Genomic DNA, 23612 nt, shown 5'->3' on the forward strand with positions numbered 1-23612 from the left:
GATAACCACGAGTATAACACATCTACTGTCTGCTTTTACTCTTCTGTAGCTGGGAGAAAATTGGTGTAAAATAATAGTAAATCAAAGTTTAATTAAGATCAGGCATCCTGCGAGGCCACATGATGTTGATAACCGGGGGCCTCGGCTACACACTACATCAAGACAAGTGAAGATGGCGGATGTGTTGAGTGTTCTTCGTCAGTATAACATCCAGAAAAAAGAAATCGTCGCCAAAGGAGATGAAGTTATATTTGGAGAGTTCTCCTGGCCGAAAAATGTCAAGACCAACTACATAATCTGGGGGTATGTCAGCGCTAAGGATATGTTTAACTGCGTCCCGGAGGCCGCGGCTGACCGTTAGCGGTGCCTTGTGCTGCTAGTAACGGCGGAAGGCTCGTTAGCTTCGGGATGCTAACATAACTCCTCGCTGCTGTGCTTAAAACTTGAAATACTCTTTGGTTACTTTGGGCTGTTATTTATGTATCTTGCCACCGGCCGTAAACCATATTTGCTTGCCTTTATTCATGTATGATAGTGTTTTTAAACTTAAAATGTATTTACAAGCGATGACGAGCCAAACTTGTAGTAGTGATGTGATGCTAACTAATTAGCGACGTAAGCTAGCTAGGAGTTGTGTTCCCATAGAGGTAGTGATCCATAAATTAAAGGGGAAGCACTTGTGCTTTTAGTAGCTACAGTCATTACTTTGAGCAGCTTTTTTTTTTTTTTTTTTTTTGCAGTGCATAAAGTAAACTTTGCTTGTGTGACGCAGAAAAAGCGAAGCTGCAACGAAAAGTAGATTAGCTAGCCGGATAACTGTTGATAGTTACGTGTTTATGTGACAGTGTGCAGTCCATGTGTACATTTAAGGTCAAGTAAACCTGAAGCTTGAGTGACTGTTATGTTTCTGCCTGTGTTTCTACTCCTAGTACTGGAAAAGAGGGGCAGCCCAAAGAGTACTATACTTTGGACTCAATCTTGTTCTTGCTCAACAATGTGCATCTGCCACATCCATCGTATGTGCGAAGAGCTGCAGTAAGTGTTTTAGCCATTATTGTATGTTTCTCAAATGCAACATCCTTTAAATTCTTGTACAATCGGAAGCTCTGGAAGTGTTTTTGAGTGACCTGACTGTATGTTGCTTATAGACAGAGAACATCCCTGTTGTCAGACGACCTGATCGAAAGGGCTTACTGTCATATCTCAATGGAGAAAGCTGTAAGTAGAGTTTTGGAGGTCTTTGGTCATTCTGTAATATGTTAAGGTGTTGTCTCTGCACATTTGTACCGTTGTTCTGATTTCTAATAGGTTTATGATTCACTAAAACAGTATAATGACAGGTTTCATTGTTTGAAATGCTCGGCACCCTTTGTCTTGATGATTTACGAAGAACTATATAACATATAATGTATTAACTACTTTTGTGCTTTTGCAGCTACTTCAACGAGCATCGACAGAAGTGCGCCTATAGAAATAGGTCTACAAAGGCCAACGCAGGGTAAATTCCCACTTTCTTTCAATATAATGTGGAATTTGCAGTTATGTGTAATCTTACAGATTTTTTTGTGGAGGATTGAATAATAATGTGTCCTTTCTACAACTGTTGCATATTTACAAGCATTAGTTGTTGAATTTGTGCTGGTAACATGAGGAAAATTAGTGCAAAAACATGTAAGCTTTGCAAAGTGAATTAATATTCCTGTTCTGTTTTTGTTTAGTCAAAAGAGCAGCTGATGAGGTATCTTCTGAAGCCAAAAAACCACGGATTGAGGTAAGCTTAGAAAAATATCCTAAGTGTTTTCTTAGACTAACTACTAATAACCATAAATGACTTCATAATCACATGTTGGTCAGTGCAGTTCAGTCTTCCCCTGGAGGATTAAACTCACTTAGTCTTCAATCCACACAAATAACAATTCCAGGATATGATTGTTGGTGGAGGTCTAACCACTAAATGTCGAGTGTTTATTATAAAGAGAAAGTCCAATTTACATTATAATATGATTTTTAATTATTAGTATTGATAAAAGGTGTTTTGGTTGCATGCCTTTAGATTGCATAAGACCAAAATATTTACAAAAGTGTATATTATGTTGATTTTATTTATTAAGTGTGTTAATAAATCCATTAAAAATAGGCGTAGCTTAATGAATGGTCCGTCTTTTCCTTCTTGTAGGATATGAAAAACCCAAGCTAATGTATATGTAGCCAAAACAAGACAGTCTGTACATTTTGTTCTGTTGCAAAACTCAGTTGTCCTTTCAACTGACAGAGTAACCAACTTCCACGCATGTAAGGCAAGGGGAGGAGTGGTAAAGTAGTTAGCCATAAGGTTCAGCGTAGTTAATGGAGAGGGTAAGTCATGATATTTTGTCCCAAATTTTAAGTGTGACCCAAGATATATCTCATAACTTTTTGTTCATTTTAATCTCCAGCACTAGTTTTACAGTGCTGCTTCTTATTCTAACTAAATCACATGGTGTCCATGAGGCCAAATACTATTTTAACTGTAATAAACTCAGAACCGACTTGGCCAATCATAGATGTTTGAGATTACATTGTGCTTTGTTCTATAGTTTGCGAATTGTATAAATGTTGCTTTCATCTTCAGGATGAGGAGCGAGTGCGTCTGGACAAGGAGCGTCTGGCTGCCCGTCTGGAGGGCCACAAAGAGGGCATTGTGCAGACTGACCAGATCAGGTATAAAAAAAAATAATAGAGCAGTAGTATTTCTGCAAAAAGAAATTGCTTTAACCAAAACATATCTTCTCCTCTGTAAATCATTTCACCGTTGGATTCTGTGGCTATGTTTATTCCATATACCATAGTATCTATAGAAACTGATCAATATTAATTGATTGCTCTATATGTTATGTGTCAAACGTTTACACTCACGTAGCCACCCTGAAGCAGCGATCTGTCAAAATGATCAAAACTTTTGCCCTCGTCTTCCAGATCACTGTCTGAGGCCATGTCAGTGGAGAAAATCGCCGCCATCAAGGCCAAGATTATGGCCAAGAAACGTTCCACCATTAAAACAGATCTGGATGACGATATAACCCTGAAGCAGAGAAGCTTTGTGGATGCAGAAGTGGATGTCACCAGGGATATTGTCAGCAGAGAGAGAGTCTGGAGGACCAGGACAACCATTCTTCAGAGCACTGGAAAGGTCACTTAAAGTCCATGGCATCTAGTAACATTGATCTTTTTTTTCAAACAATGTCCTTTCTCAAAATGCTGGATCTTTCCTTCAGATACACGTCAGATTAGCATGTGAGTTATGAGAGTCAGAGAAGCATTGTTTCCTTGAACTTTGAGTATAACGGTGACTGTTGTAGGTTGTACTTCTGATCCACTGCAATATTATAGCAACTTGAGCTTCTACATTTCTTTGGGTTGTGGATCTGTAAGTGTTCTCAGATTTGACCCAGATACTTTGATTCATCTCCAGATTTCATATTTTAGTCACAGTCGTTGCTGCAGTCATCCTAAACTTACAATTGCCATGTACATTACATTTTGGAAACGTGAGGAAGATCTCTTTATCTTATATTACAGTTGTCCTGCTACTACATAAAAGCAACAGAAAACTGTCATTAGCATGTTTCATAGACCAACATCGCAGAGGGTTCATACTGATACTAATTTTGGTCAGCATTTTGCGTTTTGTGAGGTGTACTTATGAGTGCAGACTGAATAGAACGCTAGAGGGAAATTTCAGGCCTGCATTTGTAGCTGAACTTGAAACTATTTTATTTTATGTATCAGAGTTTGGAAGCATATTTTCACAAACCTGTTCAGCTCAGGGGTGTTGGAAAACATCCCAATGGCTCAAACTTGAATATGCCCTGAGTGTATAGCAGATTTAAGCCACTAGATGGCAGCAAAAGCGTCATTTTCAATCAGTTTTTCACAGATTGACAACACCTCAACGCTATTAGTATTGAGTTGGCTGTATATACAAATGATAATTGTTTAAACTTTTTTCTAATTGGTGTTTTGTGTCTTCACACATGATCAGGTGCTGTTTTAAATGACTCGTCTATCACTTGCATGTCTCTCAGGGAACACTTGTTTTTGCTTACAGTATGGCTAGATTTGACCTATATTTATGTTTACATGGTCAGATATTTCAACCTAGTCATTTTTTATGACCACAGATTTTAGAAGTTGGTTTTGTGCTGTCCTTAGATTTAAACTACACTATTTTAAAGCATCACATGAATACATAGCTGTCATGCAGTGTGTTTCAGGATAAGATGAAGAATTTCACATTTTACATTGAGTAAGTCTCTAGACAGCACATAACAGTTAATATCTAGTATATCCCTTTTAATATGTGTTCTAAATGAACAACTTTTGCAAAGGAAAGCTTTGTAACTTGTAACTAGGTCTTGTCATGTAAAAACTTTGTGTACAGATCTTTTTTTTTCTGTTTGAGGATGTTGAACTCATCATGTAAGTATCTGCTCTTCTGCAGAACTTCTCAAAGAACATCTTTGCCATCCTTCAGTCGGTGAAAGCCAGAGAAGAAGGTCGAGCACCAGAGCAGAGACCAGCACAAAACACTACTCAAGTGGTAAAAATTATGCTTTCTGTCTATTTTACAATACATTATAGAGTTCAGTTTCTTCAAAGTTTGAAGGTTGTATACATATTGCCAACAGTCACATTATTAGGGCTATGGGTGTAGAAACAGTGATTTTGCTTAGGTCTTAAAACAAGACATGAATAAATAAAAAAGTTGATTGTTTATGTGATTTCAAATCATAAACAATTAAACCCACTGTGTGACTGAAGATTCAATTGATGCCCATTAAAGGGCCCACCATTGTTTCCATCTCTTAAACGTGGCAGCTGTCAAATAAAAGCTTGACATTTACAATCATTTGGCAGAGGATTCTCTCAAAGTGACAGACATGGTGAGGACAATCCACAATAATTATCTGTGTAGAAATGGGCTATAGGTGTTCAGTTAAGTACCAAATCTACAAATGGCCATGAAGATTTGGACTAACAAGTGTATTGATGGGTTTGTGTTTCATGGTGTTTCCAGGACCCGTCCCTAAGGAACAAGCAACCTGTCCCAGCAGCCTACAACAGATACGATCAGGAGCGATTCAAAGGAAAAGAGGGTGAGTTTAACTTCAGCTTTTCTTGCTAATTTTAGTATTGATTCTTTACAAAGGTGTGGCAGTGTGTGTGTGTGTGTGTGTGTTGGTGTGTGACTGTCAGGGGTCAGAGTGAAGCCAGTGCTTGAACAGTGATCTGCAGGTCAGTGAAACTTGGTATCACTTTGACCACCTCAAGTAAAATGTAAGCAACGCCCGCACAGCAGCATCGCTTCCTTGTGTTTGTATGTGTTCGATTTCCACTGTTTCTAATAGATAGTCTTTCTTCTGTAGACTATCACATTCTTTCTAGGCAGACTGTGTGCTTCACCCCAAAGCTTACAACTGCTGCTTAGAGCAAAACCAAGACAATTACACTGTTCACAGGATTCTTTGTGCCAGAAAAAAGCTGATGCTGTAAACTAATCTTCTCTTTGTTTTATGGAAATATCTAGCCTTTAGCCTGGGGTCTGAAATTAGGAAGTAATACTTAAAACATGAAAGCAAGATCAGATATAGAACCTCTGTGGCCGTCTTTGCTTCCACATCATGAGTCACACAACAGCCTTTTTGGAACTATATGTGGTTTGTTATTTCATTGTACATGCAGATTGCACGTCACATACAGTCTTTTTAGTGGTTTATCTCTTTAGCCATTTACACTGTATGCAATCACATCACAGTGGCGGCTGTCACACTATACACATTTGTAAAAGAGGGATTTTACTGCTGCTGTAGAGATGACACCTAACAAAAAATCCAGATAGATTTTTTTTTTTTTAGAGGTAAGATATTTCTCAGAAAGAGAGTGAAAATTTCTTTACAAAGATTGGAAGTTTTCTGAAAATGAGAGCATTGTGTGCTGAAAAGAATTGAAAGGCACAAACATGCTACATATTACTGTGTTTGTTCATTATATTTAATTACACTGGTGCTTTTGAAAATGACCTCTCTTGTTCTGCCAGTAATCTGCGACTCTTTGTTGTTTTCTTAGAAACGGAGGGTTTCAAAATCGATACCATGGGCACCTACCACGGCATGACCCTGAAGTCAGTGACGGTAAGAGAAGAACTCTGCTGCTGCTCATTGCGTTGTAAGAACAGCTGCTAACCAAAGCCTTGATGTGACACATTTACTGAGGACCGTGAAATTCAATCAACACCTGCTTATTAAGGAGTCATGAGTCACAGCATCGGTGTGTTGGCACTCACATGCTCTTCGTTTCTCCATTTGTTTAATGGCGTGAAATAAAAATCCTGATTTTTAAAAAGCTAAACACACTATGAAAAAGAAATATCTGCTAGTCCTTCTAATTATATTTTACTCAATGAAAGAGAGCCAGCATAACGGAAAGGAAATTGTGTCACAGGTGCTTTGGCAAACGTGAGTCTGCCACAACCTCAACTTATAGCAGCGTTCACATTGAACGTAGCCTCTTTTAAAAAAGACTTCATGGCTATTTGATGCACATGTGGAAATGTTTATTTGCATTGTACCCTGTCCACTCTAGTTTTAGAAAACACAAACAGCAGGTTACAAAAAATGAGCTCTTGCACCACAGTGAAACACCACTTATTCTGTCACAAAATAGAATTGTGTACATAAACTATTCAATGGTCAGAAACAGTTCTCATCTCATTTGTAGAAAAATTGATAATAATTTTAAACCACGTCATCAGTTTTTGTTCAACATTTACGCAGAGTTCCCATATGGATAAAATCTACATTAAATCCTTCTTGTCAAGTTGACACGAGAATGTGCTGATCAATATTTGTATGTAACAAGGAGCTTGTGAGTGTCGGTGTCAGTCACTGCGCTGATTTTTCTCCATTCATTCTGGTTGAGTGTGTCTTGCCTGCTCTCTCTTTAAATGTGTTGAGGCAGGCGTTGCGTTTGTTGCTCTGAAGGTGATGCCAGTATTTGAGGAGCTCGTTAGGATGAAACCCATGGGATGTTATCAGATGGCTGTACTTGCAGCTGGAATAAGACACCCGCCAGTGGTTGAATAGGAACTCATTGGATGGAGGAGTGGGCTCAATCCTGAGCTTGGCCAGGCATATTCCCACATACACGTCCTCCAGGTGCAGGTGGTGGATACTTAGAGATGCCTGGTAGATTTTCTTTGCCACATCCCCAGAGAAGACGTAACCAGTCCCAGAGCAGAAGGTGGGATACTTTTCACTTGGGTACAGCTCTGGGGGCATGTACCACTTGCTGTTTTTATTTCGGTTCGGTGCAAAGCCTCGCATGTTGTTTCCTGTGAAGTAGTTCATCCTGGGCTTCAATTCTGGCCTGAGCAGCTTATAAATGAGGTACTCTGTGTTGACAAACATGTCACTGTCAGTCTTCATGACGTAGCTGGCCTCCGGACAGTACATTGCTACCCAGTTCATTCCCATCAAAGTCTTTATGGTCAGGTTTTTGTAGGAGTCCAGAAAGTCCTGCTGAATGATATCGTGATGCCTCCGGCTCTCCGCTTCTAGCATCCTTTGTTGCAGAAGTCCCAGCTCTCCCTCTTTCCTCCCCAGCAGAAAGAGCCGTATGAATCCCAGAGCAGGGGCAACACTCTCATTCCCCCATGTCTGCCGTATGGCGTTCCTTGCCTCCACCTGCCGAGCCTCGGTGGCAATCAGCAGCACCAGAAATGGTGCAGGTCTGTTTTCTGCACATTTGTCGGGTTCATTGATGATATACGGGAAAGGGCCTTGGGTCATTGTGCCAGTAAAGTTTCCCACTTCACTTTGACTTGTGTTCGCTGCCAGATTATTCTCAAAACCTTGCCTCTCTTGGGAGCTGATGGTAGCATCAGCCTTAAAAGTGGGCTGAGGAACTATCACAAGCCTCCACACTGAATGTGAAGTGCTCGTGTTCCATTTGGATTTGGTGGTATGAAGTCCTCCACCTCCATACACCACAGGATGGCCTCTCCACCATGGCATACCAGTGAACCTTGGTAGCCACACCTGGTGGACCAGAAAGACCAGTACGCCCAGCAGTGAGAGGAGATAAAGGAGTTTAGCTGTGTGTGTACAGCAGTGGCGTCGTTTCCACTGCATGGCTCTGCCAGCACTAATCCACTCAGATGGTTGTCACACTTTAAGCCAGTCGTGGGCAGCTTCTCACCAGGTATGGATCCCTGGAGACCAAGTGAAGGGTATCTGTTGAGTGTTTAAGGGGCTTTCACCCTGTGCTGATATCTCATTTCCATATATGTAAATCACTTTGTTGATGTCCAGTGATTGCCTAGAAGACAGAGAAAAAGATTTTGGACTTAAGGAGTAAGTTAGAGACAGCATCTTGCATTTTCTCAATTAAGCTGTAATAATTAATATTTTCTTACAACGGATGTAATATCTCGTTATGTGTTAAAAACTTTGCTTATCCTTGGAGCTTATTGCTTTGGTTTTACAACTTGCAGCGTTTTACTGTCGTGGTTCACTTGCTCTGATCAGCTTCATTTACAAATGCAGTACGCAGCAGTTTTTAGTAAAAATAAGCAAAACAAACTTGGCAGTCAAAGTCACTGACTAGCAGGTGAACACATTTCCCTCCTGAGTTGGTTTCGGACACTAAAAGAGAGCTTAAAGTTGATAGAATTTTGAACCTAGAGATTAATCAAGTGGCAAGAAACGTGTAAATAAACAGCTCTTTTCTCCTTTCTATCTTTAAAGGTAATAAATATAATTTTTTAAATTTTTCTTACTGGTTTACAGCTGGTATTGTCCTTTACCAATAATTTCTATATGGAATAAGCTTTATATTGTTTGGTTTATTATAGTCCACATTATGTAGAGCAAATTTTAAATGATTATTAACCTTGAACATTGACATACAATCCATTGTTCTTTTGTGCTTTGACCCCTCCCTCCACCATTCTCTTGTGTCTCTACAGATTACTAACACCACAGTGCTGTAATGTGTGTTGTAGCAAATCATGACAAGTTAACAGGCAATGCTATATCATTGTCTGTGACTTCTTGCAACGTATCATCTAAGAAAACTCTTAAATGCTGGTATTTCAACTGTTGGGTAATGAAGAGCATAATCATGTCTGCATACTTGACTTAGCTTGTACATCATTGTAACTTGATAATCTTCAGATGCTCGTAAAGAAATATCTTGCTTTCATAGCAAGAATCAAGAAAATATGCACTTTTTCTCAGCTTGAGATTCCTTTGCTGTTCCAGATGAGAAACGGTTACAGCTTATGTTTATGGTGCCACTAGCACCATGAAGTGGAATGTGTTCTCAGTGGGGTTTTTTTGTGTATACTGAGTTACACACTACCCTCTTAAAGGACCCCAACAAGACAAAGAGTGGCTTGTGAGCGCTGAAAAGACTTATGTTGGCTCTCTAGCATGCATCAACACAAATAGAAGCAAGAGTTTCCTGTAAAAAGACACACCTTTCACATCCTGTAGGGTGCACAATAACTGATGAATTTTACAGCACTGGGGTGACACACTGTATTGATGTGCATCGGCAAGTCCTTTACAACACAAACTCACCCATTTTAATCTCATTACTTGTCTGTTTCTGGAAGCCATCGTTCCTGTTGGTGATGAATTACAATCCTCACACACTGATCACCCTCTGAGTCTCTGCTCGTCTTGGCTAAATCACAGACACATGCATCTTGAGCTTGATGGCTTTCATTTCCTCTGCAGCGTGTTGCAAATCATCTCCTTCTTTGACTGTTACTAGGAGGGACTGTTTTTCATTAATCACAGGGAAATTTTAGTGTGCATGGCCTTCCACCACATGCATGCATGAGTGTGTGTGCATGGGAAGAACATGTGTCAGAGCTCCAGCGTTGCAGTCGCTCCATCTGCCTTGGCGCATTGTCCCCAGAGGCTCGATTCTAACAGCGCTGAGCTGCTGCCGCCTTGGACCGAGGAGAGAAGGGAGTCGGCAGTTGACAGTTAGCTGCAGCCCTGGGTCCTTCCACTGCACTCGTTGTCATGATGTGTATTTCAAAGCAGCAGTGGATATCTGAATGATGCATAAGCCTTGCATCTCTCCGTTCGGCTTTTTCTTCTCATTTCCGTGCAGATCCTCGCTTCCTCTCGCTCTTCCTCTTTGATTCACATGTTACCCGCTCTCCCTCCAATGTGCTTCTCTGTTTTGTCTCGTTTTCCTCTTCTCGCCTTGCTCATTCAGCAGCCTCTCACGCACCGCTCTGTTTTGTCGTTGTGTTGTCTGTGTGAGGGCTGGAGGGGTGTAAGCAGCAGGGGAGGAGGAAGATGAACGGGAGGCAGTGCTGTGAGCTGTGTGTTCGCTCTGAAAAGCAGCTCCAGGCTTGGTGGCATTACGCTCTCCCAACACGTCACGCCGTCTCTGCTGCTGTTGCTGCCTGCTCTGTTAAAGGGGAGGGGGGTTGGGCTACTGACCTATTTGTATTCACACCCACTCCCCAGAAAGAGGAATAAAGCATGATCTCAATTTGGCATGTTGTGAAGTAAGACGAGAGGGGAGAGAAGCCTTGGTGTCGCCACTTGCACAAGTCTTAGAGGGTTCCTGATTGCTTAATGTGATCGGAAAAACTGCAAACACCAGATTACATGTTCTCACGTGAACTATGATGGACATGGCAACTCAAAATGCCCATGTAGGCAGTCGTGTGCAGCGCCAGCCTCTTGTGTTGGATTAGACAATTAAAGCAATGTTTCCGCTATGCTCAGTCAACCGTGCTCGACTGCGACGCCTGGATTTTTTAACTCAAGCATTGTCTTTTTAATTCTACTCTAATATGACTGGAAGCAATGAATTTCTCCTGTGAGGGTAGGAGTAGAGGAGTGCTTGTTTTTTGCATGTGTGCCCATGGGTAGTCACGATACTTTCACTTTGACTCTGTCCACATTTCAACAGGCCTGCACAGTTTTTCATACTCAACTTATTATTGTATTGCTCACATTGCAGGCAAAGTGAAATAACACTTAAGCTGTCTAATCCTGGTAGATTGTTTTGACATGAAATGTCACATCTACAGGATATCTGAGTCCGCAAAAGATGACTAACCGTGATAGCTTTCCAGAGTTGTAAATGGCATCTGATAAACCGTCAGACTCAGATCTTACTCACCCAGGACTTTTCAGGGTCCTCTATCATGTCTTTCTGGTATGATAAGCAACACACCCCACCTATAGCAGTCTAACACAATAGCAGAAGTTTCACACAACACAAATGGTGTGCCAGGTTTTACCAAAATTTAAACCACATGCCTAATGTTGTGTGTCCTGCTCGTGCTGCTAAAAAGACTCGGACCCATCAGGGCATGAATACAGGACCTCTGGGCGTGTCCTGTGGTGTTTTGACACAAACAGTGGATTCCTTTGGGTTCTGTGGAAGAGCCTCCATTGATCGAGCTTGTCCCAACCAGTCACACAGATGCTTGATCACAGTGGGAGTTTGGAGGCTCCTACTGGTAATGTTATATGGTTCCTTGTCCTGCTGAGGGGAGGCCACTGCCATCTTGGAGTCATGTTGCCATAGGTGAGCAATGTCTAGATGGTGGCATGTGGGAAAATATCATCTACATGAATGTCAAGAACTGGAGTTTCCCATTTGAGCATTGCATTGTGACAAGCTGATCATTTTTAGGATGAGAATTGACAATCAAAAATCGCCACTGTAAAAATGCTTTGACTCTCTCATATTTAGATACACGATACCTCATTTGCATATTTGAATTGAAAATTTCAAAATACGTCATACAAATAATAATTATCTTATTGGAAATAATCAACTGGGAAAGTTTTATGCTTATATCTTAGATATATTAGTTAGAATTAGTATCCCTATTCACCTCTAGTGTCTCCTCATTTCAATATAATAACAAGTTAGTCAATTAAATGTATGTAAGATGAGCACCATCAATACAAGAACAAAAGAAACTCACTGACCCAAATTGAGGGTTTCAGTCAACAGATGCAGCCCAAATGAATCAAGCAAAAGCTTTAAATACTCCCTGGTCTATTAAGAATGTTATAAACAGCTTGTTAAAAAAAAAAAAACACACACACAATAAGAGAAACAAAACCCATTCTTCCTTCGCCTGACAGAAAACCAGGAAGTGGAGAGAATGATTAGCAAACCAGACAGCATTAGAGAGCATTACAAGTTTCAGACAAGGTAACACAACATCAGACACAAATAAAACATTTTTAAAAAATGGCACAACACTGTACCAAGGTTCTAAAAAGAAGGAAAAAAGCATACCAGTCTCTTTATAATCAGAATGAGATGGATGACAAGTGGAGGAAGACAAAGACCTACTGCTTTCAGGGGTCAGCTGCTAGAATATTTAAAAACATGGTTATTTCAGGGGTGTGAGTTGCAGATGTGCTGTTTATCTGTGACTGACAGTGATGCTGTAGAGCTGCTGATAGACTGAATCCTTCAGCTCGTGAGATGACGAGATACCATGCGTTTGGCTAATCAAGAGAACTATTTATTGTTAATACCAGATTGTATATAATTTGTTTAGGTTTTTTTTAAAAGTATTGAGAATGTCCAGATGTTATCCTCTAAACCCCAGATTTAGAACACAGCTGTTTTCTAAACGCTCAGTGGATCGCTTGGACTGGCATCACTGGTCAGGATAGGGTGACCACTACCTCCTTCAGATGAATTTTAATTGCTGATGCAGCCTAAATGAATCCTATAAAATATTCACACCCTTCTCACTATTTATACTGATGAAACATGCTTTGAATAATTTATGTCAATGGGCCTCTTGAGCCTAACAGTAGCAGCTGCACAGAGGTCCTTTACATGTGCAGTGGTTTGAAACGGCTCTTTAGGTTTTCCTGCAGCATCATTAGTGCTTCACAAATATTCCTGTTGCATTTCAGTATAAACACATAAGACATTAACTTCCATTTGCTCCCATAAAATAGTTTTCAGCTTTCATTTGTCTGACATGCTAGATGCACAGAATTTAAACATGTCTATATTAAATGGTAAATGCATAAACTGGTAGCATCATTAGTTGAAGCTATGCTTTTCACTGATGGTGTCGGGTTGTGGTCTTTTAATCAAACAGTGATTGATGAGGATGAATAGCTGGTTTCTTGATGCATGTTGCTCGATTCAGTGAGCTAGACTCCATACAACCAGCTTTGTGAATCTTTTCTTTTACAGATAAAGCGAGAAAAATCGAACAGTTCTGAAACGAGTATCAATTCCTTTATACTTTCTCAACGTCTAGCAAACAGAGTCCACCTATGTTTTGCTTATTGCTTACAATGTTTATTCCTGCATGATCTGCAATTTCCACATCCAGAATATATGAATACAGAAATGTGTTTGGAAAAAAAGATGCCTTCGACTTCACAGAAAAGGCCGTTCACACTGTAAGTGCCCCGAAGGCTTAATGATTAGAGAGAGAGATGTGTCTTTTCATCCAGCCATTTTTTTAATGGTGTCTGACGGCTGAGATACGCTTTTTAAAGTATACAGTCAGGAAGGACACCGAGGTTCCCTCTGCTAGCAGGCAGAGGGTCGATACTGAGCTCTGACAAAGATCTTTGAAGCCAATCCTGCTTGGATCAGTGCCAGGTCGTGGGCTGGCCACTGAAAGATACTGGATTTTGAGAAAATGAATCGCCCAGCCATTAATACCATCACTGATTGAAGTCCTTTGAGACAAAAATAAAACAGTTGAAGCTTTTCAAATGTAAGGATCTGCTTCTTTTCTTTGTTTTCAGTTGTTGGAGTTTGTGTTCAGTTTTTGGTCAATTTTGAGGGCAGTTTTCACAATCTCTCGGCATTTTGTGAACTAAACAGTGAGTTTAAAAAAATAATCCACTGATTAATCTATTAAAAAATAGAATTGTTAGTTGCTGGCCTACTAACATATACAGGATGGGATTTATTGTGCATATTTAAATGTTGGCCCCTTTCAGCAACCAGTTATTTAATGTGAGTCAAATTCCATATGTAGGAGATGCGGTTTCACATTTTAATAACCAGTGCAGTTAGATAATCAGTTACAAGTGTAGTTTTAAAGACATTACAGGGCTTCAGACTGACCAAAATGGTTGCATTTTCAACCTTTTTTTTTTTTTTTTTGAGTGTGTGAGTTAAAATGTCAGTGGTGCAGAGGCGTTTAGTTTTGTTGTTACTTCTGAATTCCTGGATGGTTTCTGAGCTCAACACACTGACAGAGTTAGCATTATGAGCTGCAGGTCGTGGGAATGTCACTGGATGATGGATTACTGCTTGACTGTGACCTCTGGTTTGGCCTCCTGTAAAGCCCTCTCCACGCACACGCACACTTTCCTTTCTAAGAGAATCTATCAGAAAACACATTAACATGGAGAACAGGTCACACTCTTTCAATGGACTCTTCCTCTTTTCCCATAGCTTAATCTAGATGTTCTTCTTGAACTGTTCTTGACTGTTTATCGACTTTGGCATTTTGCGTAGTCTTTGCTTTGCCTGTGATGCTGCAACATTTTTTAAAGGCACACAAGATAGCATGTTTTTGTTAATGACCTGGGGGTGTTGTTTTGTTCGTGTTTTCCAGGAAGGCGCATCTGCCCGGAAGGCCCAGACCCCAGCGCTGCAGCCAGTCCCTCGTCCAGGTTAGTGCTGAATTCAAAATACTCCCGTTTAACCATACAAAAGAGTGTTTATAGTATTTTAACTTAGTTGTGTAACTGCTCTGTTCTGTCTCAGAGGTCACATTTTTCCTTCTTTATACTCCCTTGCGGACGCACACATGGACAGCTGTGGACTGATGTCCAGTTGTTGTTATGCAACTGTATTGTCCTTGTATATTATAGTCACTGAATGGACACAAATGTTGGGATGTCCACAAAGGAAAACATATAAACACTGAACTAAGAAAGAGACAATGGGAAGAATTTTTGATGACTTCCAGCAAACTGAATGGTTTTGGCAGCGGAGTCTAGTTGGCAGCTGCTGAGTTCCCGAACTCTGGACAAAAGATAAACTTTTGAAGCCAGAGAGATGAGGTTGCTATTCAGATTAGACTTTTGGAATAAGAGCAGAATCCACAAGTTGATGTTGTGGCGCCTTCGCTTCGTTTGAACCTGAATAAGGCAACAGTGTTTTGTGTTTACATAAATCAAAGTCAGCAAGACCCGACCGATATGGATTTTTTGAGGCTGATGCCAATTCCGATATTTGGCAGAAAAAGTTCCAAAAACCAATTAATCAGCTGGTTAATTTAAAAAACATATAATGAATAAAATAACTTCTTTTGTGTTCCCTTAGCGCTTATAACAAAGAAGATATGAATTACAGGCAGAACATTCTACTGTTTTGCAATACTTTGTCCTTTAGTATTTGTTTAACTTTGCAACAGAAAGGAATTTTCAAGTACAAAAACATGCAACAAAGCATTAAACCTCTGGGAAATTATATAACCTTAAAAAATGAGTCAGTCTATAAATGAGTTATGAAATACATCTAGTCTTGTACTTCTTGTTGCTGCAAATTAGAGGTAGGTTATAGTGCAGGTGAAGTTACTGGCAAAACATTATTTATGCAGCCTGCTGGTGCCCTTGAACGTTAAATCACATTTTCTCTACTCCATTATTTTCTTTGCCATGAAGTCATGACTCCTATGAACCAAAATAAAAACCAGAGAGGTATAAAAATAATAGCATTTACGGTTTAATGAAAAATTAAGAATATCTTGGCGTTTAATCGACAAAACTCGGGCCGATGACCATTATTTTGAAAAGGGTTATAATCGACTGATTTAATGGCCTGGCCAATAAATCAGTTACAATTACTGTACTGCCTGGACTTTTTCAAATACACGTCTTTTTTTTTTCCATTTTTAAGATGTCATGCTTTGTATATATAATGGGGCAGCAGGGAAAATCCTCCCACTGGATAAAATACAGCTTTTTCCCCACCATACGCACTTTCAGAGGCCTTTTTTTCTTACATTTCTCGAGAGTCAAATTGATTCTCTGTTCACTTTTTGCCGTTACCAGCTGCTTCCAATTTTCACCAAGTGTCACTGAACGCCGTGTTTCCTGCTTGTGAGAGTGTTTGCCCACAGGCCTTCCTGCCGATAAATCATTGGCAGCTATTTGCGTGTGTCAAACATTCAGATCTCCAACCATTACTTTCTGCAGGGGAAAAAATAACATAGTCTACATCTGTTGATTAGTATCTGTTCATGTTTTAACCCCCTTCCCAGGCAGAATTAGACGAGGTTGAATGGTGCATTTAGGGTTCAAGGACAGGTATTCAAAAAGAAAACCAAAGCTTTTTATGACATTTTTGTACCATTTACGCTCCCATTTTTCCTTACATACAAATAAATATTACAAATACCTCCAGCAAAAAGTGGAGCAGGCCCCAGTTTCTGTAAGACTGACTGCCAAAGCAAGAAAATGTGCGCATGATTTCTGGATGAAAGTGCATCGGTGAAAGGACTTCTTGTCTGGAGAGAAGAATCGCACGTCTGTTTGACTCCTCAGCAAGCACCAACCCAAGACGCTCCCACAGCTTTTCCATATTTTTTTTATGCGACGGACCAACAGAGCAGCATCAGTCTGTAACACTTTTGCCCTGCAGCAAGAACTAATAGAAGAGCTCAACTACATTGACAAAGATGGTCTAAGAATACAGTTCACCGTTTTGAACGTGAAACGAGCTTCAACCCAATCATCTAAATCTCCCCCCATTAATCTCCCTACAGTATTACCTCACACAGGAAGTCAGCGCAATTATTTATTTATTTATTTTTAAAATGTTTGCTTTGGCCAGTAGCCTTTTGCTGTAAATGGATTAAGTTTTACATCGAGTCGGGCACCAACTGGCTGAGCGGACGAGCCATAAACAAGGCCTATAGTCGCCGATGAAGAGCTCAGTGTTGAGTGTTTAGTGGTTCGTTTGTGCTGATTTGTGCCGTTAAAATTTTCGTTTGTGCTGCTATGATACCAGTGAAATCCTGATACAAGGATGTGCTGCGTCAGTGGGTGGCTTCAAAACTAGAAGTCCCTGTCTGCATCCAGACACAAGAGGAGAACAGTGCAGTTTCAAAAGCAGTCATGACTGCTACAATGACTGGAGTGTTCCCAGTAACCTGTAAAATATATCAATTATGTTCGGTATTTTGATTTGTATGTTAACTACTTTTGCCTCATAGCACTTGTTTTTACTCATAAACCCACAAATGAGTCGCCAGATGGCCTTTTTTTGGAGAACACCTTGACATACCCTCAGAAGAATACGTCTTAAAATAACCATTCAGTCGAATTCTGTTTATTTAAATATGATTGATACAGAATGCAGGAGTTACCGGTAATGGTAAACCAACAAAGCATTTTTACTGAGAATGTCTTTTTTGACCTCTTTTGGCCTCAGATAATGTTGTCTATGTATTTATAATCATGTCGTTCTTGTCTTTTTCCTTCTAGTTTCACAAGCCAGACCTCCACCAAATCAGAAGAAAGGTACATGGCTTTCTGACATTGCTTTTTTTTTTTTTTTTTGCATCGATATAAAACACAGTCTTTGGTACATGATGTCAGTGAATGTACCGTAGTAGAGCACCAATTTATAGAAATATGTTTTTTTCATAATCATGACTTACTGTTCTGTCATAACTGCATTTATTTAACTGTCTAGTTGACTCATCTGTGTTTATTCTGACGTTCTCTGCAGGCTCTCGGACACCCATCATCATCATCCCCGCCGCCACCACCTCACTCATCACAATGCTCAATGCAAAGGATCTCCTGCAGGATCTAAAGTAAGACTAAATAAGTCTCAGTATAAAATAAGTCTCAGTTGTCTTTGACACATAAAAGGAGACCAGAAAGTTGTTGAACCACAGCTTTTTTTTTTCTAAGTCATGAGACAGCTGCACTGTCAGGGAAGATACAGTGTTATTTGTATTAAATGAGGCCACAATTGATCCCTGTGCCATGATTCCTCACCACTAAGTACAAAGGCAGACATTGAATGATTATTGTTGTTGTCATTTTTATTATTATAGCCTGAGAAAAGGTTTTTTTCATCGTGCAGCAATTTGAGCTGTTTTTAGACTCAGTTAAGTAAGTATAAATTCAGCTGTGACACTTGGACAGTTCATATTTTTATGGTGTCTACAAAAGAAGATGCAGTGATACACATCAGCCTTTAACACAAGGATTTACCAGCGTGTTGTGTTAAAGTAAATGTCTCTCTGGTAATGTTGCCGCTGAGGTTTCAGGTGTGTAAATAAGTCCATCTAACAGAGAAGGACAGAGCTGGTAACGTTGGCCTACAGCAGGGGTTACTAACTGGTGGGTCGTGGTCCGGATCCGGACCCAGACGGCATCTTATACGGACCCGAAACTGTAGTCAGTAAATTGTAACGGGATTTTAAAGTTGACCAGTGCAACTTTTCCAGTGTTTACTGCATTGTTTATCAGCTCAGGAAACACACAGACCAATTCTGTTCGAGTTCAGCCATTCCACGTGATGCTACTCAGCCAATGAAGCATTTCAGCCGCTAAACATCGCAGCTCTACGTTCAGAAAACAGTTGAGAGGCGAGGGATAGACGAGAGGAGGACGGACTGTGGTCACATGCTGACCATGTTTGTCTCAACATACAGCTGTGAGGCACCTTTCTCAACTATGAACATAATCAAAACTAAATATCGTTGCAGACTCACCAGTGAGCTCCAAATGTGTTTGAGAACAACCCTGACACCATTCAGGCCACGATTTAAAATACAAGAAAGATAAGCTGCAGCTCAGTTCTCCCATTAAGCAGCAGGGGATATAAGGAGAGGGATATAAGACAGGAAAAAATATAAAAGTGTTCAATTGTTTACATTTTTGAGATTTAGGTATTAAATATGTATAGAAGGTGGGTCAGGTTGTTCAGTCATTATTATTTCAAGTTCTGCACTTTATTTTAATATGTACAGTTATATCAAAAGTTATTTATTAACAAATGTCAAAATGTTTCTGAACTGTACTGAATTTATTTGATTTGACGGTCAGTTATTGATTACATGCAGATGCTAATAAAACTACTAGGTTACATCAGTATATATCACACTAACTCAGGTTAGACATTATGATGTTCAGACCTTTGATTTAATGCATTTTCTCTGACTGGATCTCTTTAAATTTTAGTTGAATATCCCTGGCCTACAGCTTCCACGTTCCACACAGTTGTTAATTACTGCACCATGGATAAGTTAGTCATGAAGGGCTTTTTTTTTTTTTTTTTTTTTTATACAAAGAATTTGTAACAACACAACTGTTATAGTGTGGAAGCAAATAACTGTAGAAATAATCTAGTTTTAACACAGCAGATATTAGGCCAGTTAGACTGTTTGATGAAATCTATAGTTTTGTTGGTTTTAATAGTACAAGTGTTTGTCATACTGCAGCCCAAAATCCATTTTATTATGTGGGGAAATCAAAAGCAGCACTTGGCTATGTTTGCTCAGCTACGACTGGATCACAGCTGTTCAGTGGAGCGATTTACTGTCTGAAAAACCCGGCATGAGAGGAAGTTAAAAAAAAAAAATATCCCCGAAAAATGGAAATGACAAAGTCTAAACTTGATTTTGACTTGTACCAGGTTTGTCACATCAGAGGAGAAGAAGAAACAAGGCCTCCAGCGTGACAATGAGGTTCTGCTTCAGAGGCGCAAAGACCAGATCCAGCCCGGCGGCACAACGCTGAGTGTCACCGTGCCGTATCGTATCATCGATCAGCCGCTCAAACTGGGTCCTCAGGACTGGTGAGCAAGTGTTTTAATGCATGCTTCATGTCTTATTAACATTTATCCGCACGGTGTGAATGTTTCTGACTAGATTCTTTCACTGTTTGTTGAAATGCTCTGAATTGTCCGATGAGAAATGATTTATACTTACAATAGCGTCTCAAAGGAGGAGCAGTTTCAGTTGTGCAGCGTGTCGACTGGTTCAGTCATATCACCAAACGACCACTTGTCAGCCCGTTCCCCAGATGACTCAGCTGTTAAAACCAGCATCTGTGACACTGAGTCACTTGATGAATATGACTCAGGATTGTACGTGAACACACAAAGTTGCACAATACTGTCCCATTTGTAGTCTTGTTTATCGCATTTCAAATTTTCAAGAAGGAAAAGGGAGGTGGTTTCTTTTCGGTTTGTTTTTTCACTTCACAAAACCACTGTAGAAACGAGGCACACACCCACCTAGAAGCATGATATCGGGATCATTCTTGTCGGTGTGTTGCACCAGCATCGCCTCGTTCTTGTCTTACAATATTAGAAAAATGAGCCTTTAAGTTTGCAGCAGCACAGTTTAAAGACAAACACATGATGTCACATTTCATCCCGTTTAGATTATTGTAATGCCCTTTATACCTGTTTGAATCAATCCTCTCTTAAGTGTCTTCAAACAGTGTAAAATGCAGCTGCTCGTCTTTAACAGGAACTAACCGGAGATCCTACATCAACCCAGTCCTTTCCTCTCTTCACTGGCTCCTGATCACTTTTAGTGTACATTTTAAAATACTAACTTTTAAAGGCTTTACATGGCCAATCACCACGGTATGTCTCCGACCTCCTTCCCCCTGTATGGAGCTCTCAGGTCAGGCCAACAAAAATGACTTGTCTCTCGTTCCACATATAAAACCCATGGTGACTGTGCTTTCCAAGCTCTTGCACCAACACTGTGGAATTGTCTTCTTCTACAGCTGATATCGGTCGACTCCTGTGAAGCTTTAATGAGGCAGCAGAAAACGTTTTTATTCTGACAGGCTTTTGGTTGACCTGTAACTGCTTTTATTTTATTTATTGTTTTTGATGCACTGTATTTTAGCTGTTGCTCCCCTGTTTTAACAATTTATTACCTTCATCATTATTGTTTTTGTTTTTTTAACCTTGTTTTACTATTGCTGTAAAGCACTTTGTGTTTTTTTTTTTATCTGTGAAAGGTGCTATATAAGTAAATTTTCCTTACTTACTTACATGATTGATAATTGTGACATCTTGACTCGGCGTCACGCAACTTTAACCAGCAGCAGCCTCTCTATTAACTGGTAATAAAAGATCTTGTTGAATATTAAATGTGTAGTTGTGCCTCCTCACAACAACCTGTGTGTGTTCTTGCTGCAGGGATCGAGTGGTGGCTGTGTTCGTACAGGGTCCTGCCTGGCAGTTCAAAGGCTGGCCGTGGCTGCTGCCCGACGGATCTCCTGTCGACATTTTCGCCAAAAGTGAGTCCGTCTGTTTGAATTAGAGCTGAAACAGTTGTTGACCAATAGAACGTTGAACGGAAACTGCTTTAATAATTGACGATGTGCCTTTTCCCACAGGACTTCCTGGTTCTGTCTGTTCAATATTAACCAGATTAGCTTCAGACTATTATAGCATGAATAATCTTTATTTTTAAGAACGAATTAACAGCGCTCTTCTGCAGAATGAATGTGGAAAGTATTTTGTTTCCAGATTGTCGTTCCTTACTATTACTGTTCTGTTTTCTAAAAATGTAAAATGTTATTTGTTAAAGCAAATCGGTCATACAAGAATCGTTGTTGAAAGTATGGCAAGAATTACTGAACACACACTCCAGCACTGCAGCAGCATTAAAGCCTACAGAACAAACTCTGACCAAAGTTCCTTAGAACTGTACTGTTTTTAAAAGATAAAGTGGAAGCGATATGACTTTCATACAACATTTTAACAACAAACATTACAATATATTGTGGAAGTCTAAAAATGAGGCGTTTAGTTTTAAGTTTGTGGCTTTATTGTTATTGCCTGGATGCGTTTTTCCCTCCAGTTCGAGCCTTTCATTTGAAGTACGACGAGGCAAAGACAGACCCCAACGTGCAGAAGTGGGATGTGACCGTCCTGGAGCTGAGTCGCCACAGACGCCACCTCGACCGGCCCGTCTTCCTGCGCTTCTGGGAAACCCTCGACAGGTATTCACTATTATACATCTTCACATGTAAACCCATCTACGGTGCACATGTAATTCAACCTGGCCTTTCTTCTCTTCCTCGTTCATCAGATACATGGTGAAACACAAATCTCACCTCAGGTTCTGAGTCCAGATCACAGCGTCCATCACCGAAAACCCCACAAATCCATTCTCCAGCCCTCCAACTCTGCTCGGTGCATCTCTGTCATCCAGTCTGCCACCCCATCTTCCAACAGCATCCCCACTTCACCAGGAGGAAGACGGATCATCCAGGTTCACTTCCTTCAACACTTCCTCAAGGACTCCTAATGCAATGTTTCGCTCTGGACATCAGAGAGGAGATTTAGGGGATTTTTGTGTTTTTTTTCTGTTGTAACTGTTTTCTAATGTTTTCATGTAGTTCAACAGAAATACCAAAATATGTTTTATATAAAAAAGGCAACATACCGTGGAAACAATTTAAATAAGATATTTAGGAACACAGTGAGGAAGAGGAGGTTTGCATTTTTGTCAGTGGTAAAGAGGAAAATGGTTATTGAGGCAAACATGGAAATAACTCTGGTTACAAACAAAGCAGCTGCTGAGTTTGAGGGAAGAGACTTCCTTTACGCATTTTCTATTTTGGGTGTTTGTGGTTTGAATGTACATATATGATAAAACCTGTGAGAGCCAAAGCTCTTTGAGCAGAGAGGAAGATGCAGGTAAGTGAATTGTTAATATGTTAAAAACCACACTGCTCTGACTCTGAAATGCAGTCAGTTCCTAGTTCAGTTTGATGACGGATCAGCACATCTTTTGGTCATGCAATGACTGTGTTAAAGTCTTCTTTTTCTTCTTTGTTGGTGTTGTGCTAGATGAGAGAAATGATGGAAAGTATTGCTTTAAGTCATCACATAAAATAGACAATAAAGCCTCTGAGAAACAAATGCTTGTGTTGTGCCTGCTACAGCTGATAAATGCTCACTTTACATGATGCTTCCTGGGTTTTTCCCTCCTTTCTTTAGTGTTTTAAGCTGCTTTTCTCTGCATGTAAAGCAGGGGTGTCAAATTCATTTTAGTTCAGGAAAAGCAGTAAAATCGGAGTATAATAACCTATAAATGACAAGAAATTCAAATCTTTTTTTTTAGTGCAAAAATGTTCACATTTAAGGAATTATCTTTTTACAAAACATTATGAACAACTTGAAATTTCTTAAGATCAATTTTAAAAAATTCTGCCTCAGTTTATCATTTACACATTACGTCTACATCACAGAGTATCGACAAAGACACAAAACATTTAGTCACAGGTGTCTGGACCTGGACTATACTTTATGATCAAAATTAAAGTCAGACAAAAACTCACAAAAAACAAATGACAAAATATTACAAAAATGTGTAGTGAGTCTGTTATTAATCTGTGCAAGCATCCAGTGCAACCGCATTGAAATCTTTACAGTACTGTGATCCCTGAAACCAACTCATTTACATTAAAACTGTTTACTGTTGATGTATTCCAACAATAAATCAACAGTAAATGGGTTTAATAGTTCCTCAGACAGAGCAGTATATACTAATACACAGCCCTGAGCATCACTTTGCATTGCTAAAA

General features: G+C 39.8%; 2 protein-coding genes across 2 annotated transcripts; one reads left to right on the forward strand and one right to left on the reverse strand.

Annotated features, from left to right (window-relative positions):
- The first annotated feature begins 143 nt into the window (after positions 1-143).
- Positions 144-22947, forward strand: cdc73 (cell division cycle 73, Paf1/RNA polymerase II complex component, homolog (S. cerevisiae)). The gene is made up of 17 exons (XM_023297498.3): positions 144-303; positions 930-1035; positions 1149-1218; positions 1436-1498; positions 1719-1771; positions 2612-2700; positions 2956-3169; positions 4481-4579; positions 5057-5135; positions 6106-6170; positions 14642-14699; positions 17520-17555; positions 17767-17854; positions 19687-19848; positions 21214-21314; positions 21881-22022; positions 22112-22947. The coding sequence occupies exons 1-17, from the start codon at positions 173-175 to the stop codon at positions 22146-22148; spliced, it is 1593 nt and encodes a 530-aa protein (XP_023153266.1). The 5' UTR covers positions 144-172; the 3' UTR covers positions 22149-22947.
- Positions 6578-10457, reverse strand: LOC111587523 (beta-1,3-galactosyltransferase 2-like). Its single transcript, XM_023297525.3, has 2 exons — positions 9621-10457; positions 6578-8355 (listed from the first exon to the last, which is right to left on the reverse strand). Exon 2 carries the CDS (start codon positions 8166-8168, stop codon positions 6921-6923), a length of 1248 nt encoding a protein of 415 aa, XP_023153293.1. The 5' UTR covers positions 8169-8355; positions 9621-10457; the 3' UTR covers positions 6578-6920.
- Positions 22948-23612: the final 665 nt, after the last annotated feature.

The sequence above is a fragment of the Amphiprion ocellaris genome, chromosome 10, assembly GCF_022539595.1.
Source record: "Amphiprion ocellaris isolate individual 3 ecotype Okinawa chromosome 10, ASM2253959v1, whole genome shotgun sequence".
NCBI classification, from domain to species: Eukaryota; Metazoa; Chordata; class Actinopteri; family Pomacentridae; genus Amphiprion; species Amphiprion ocellaris.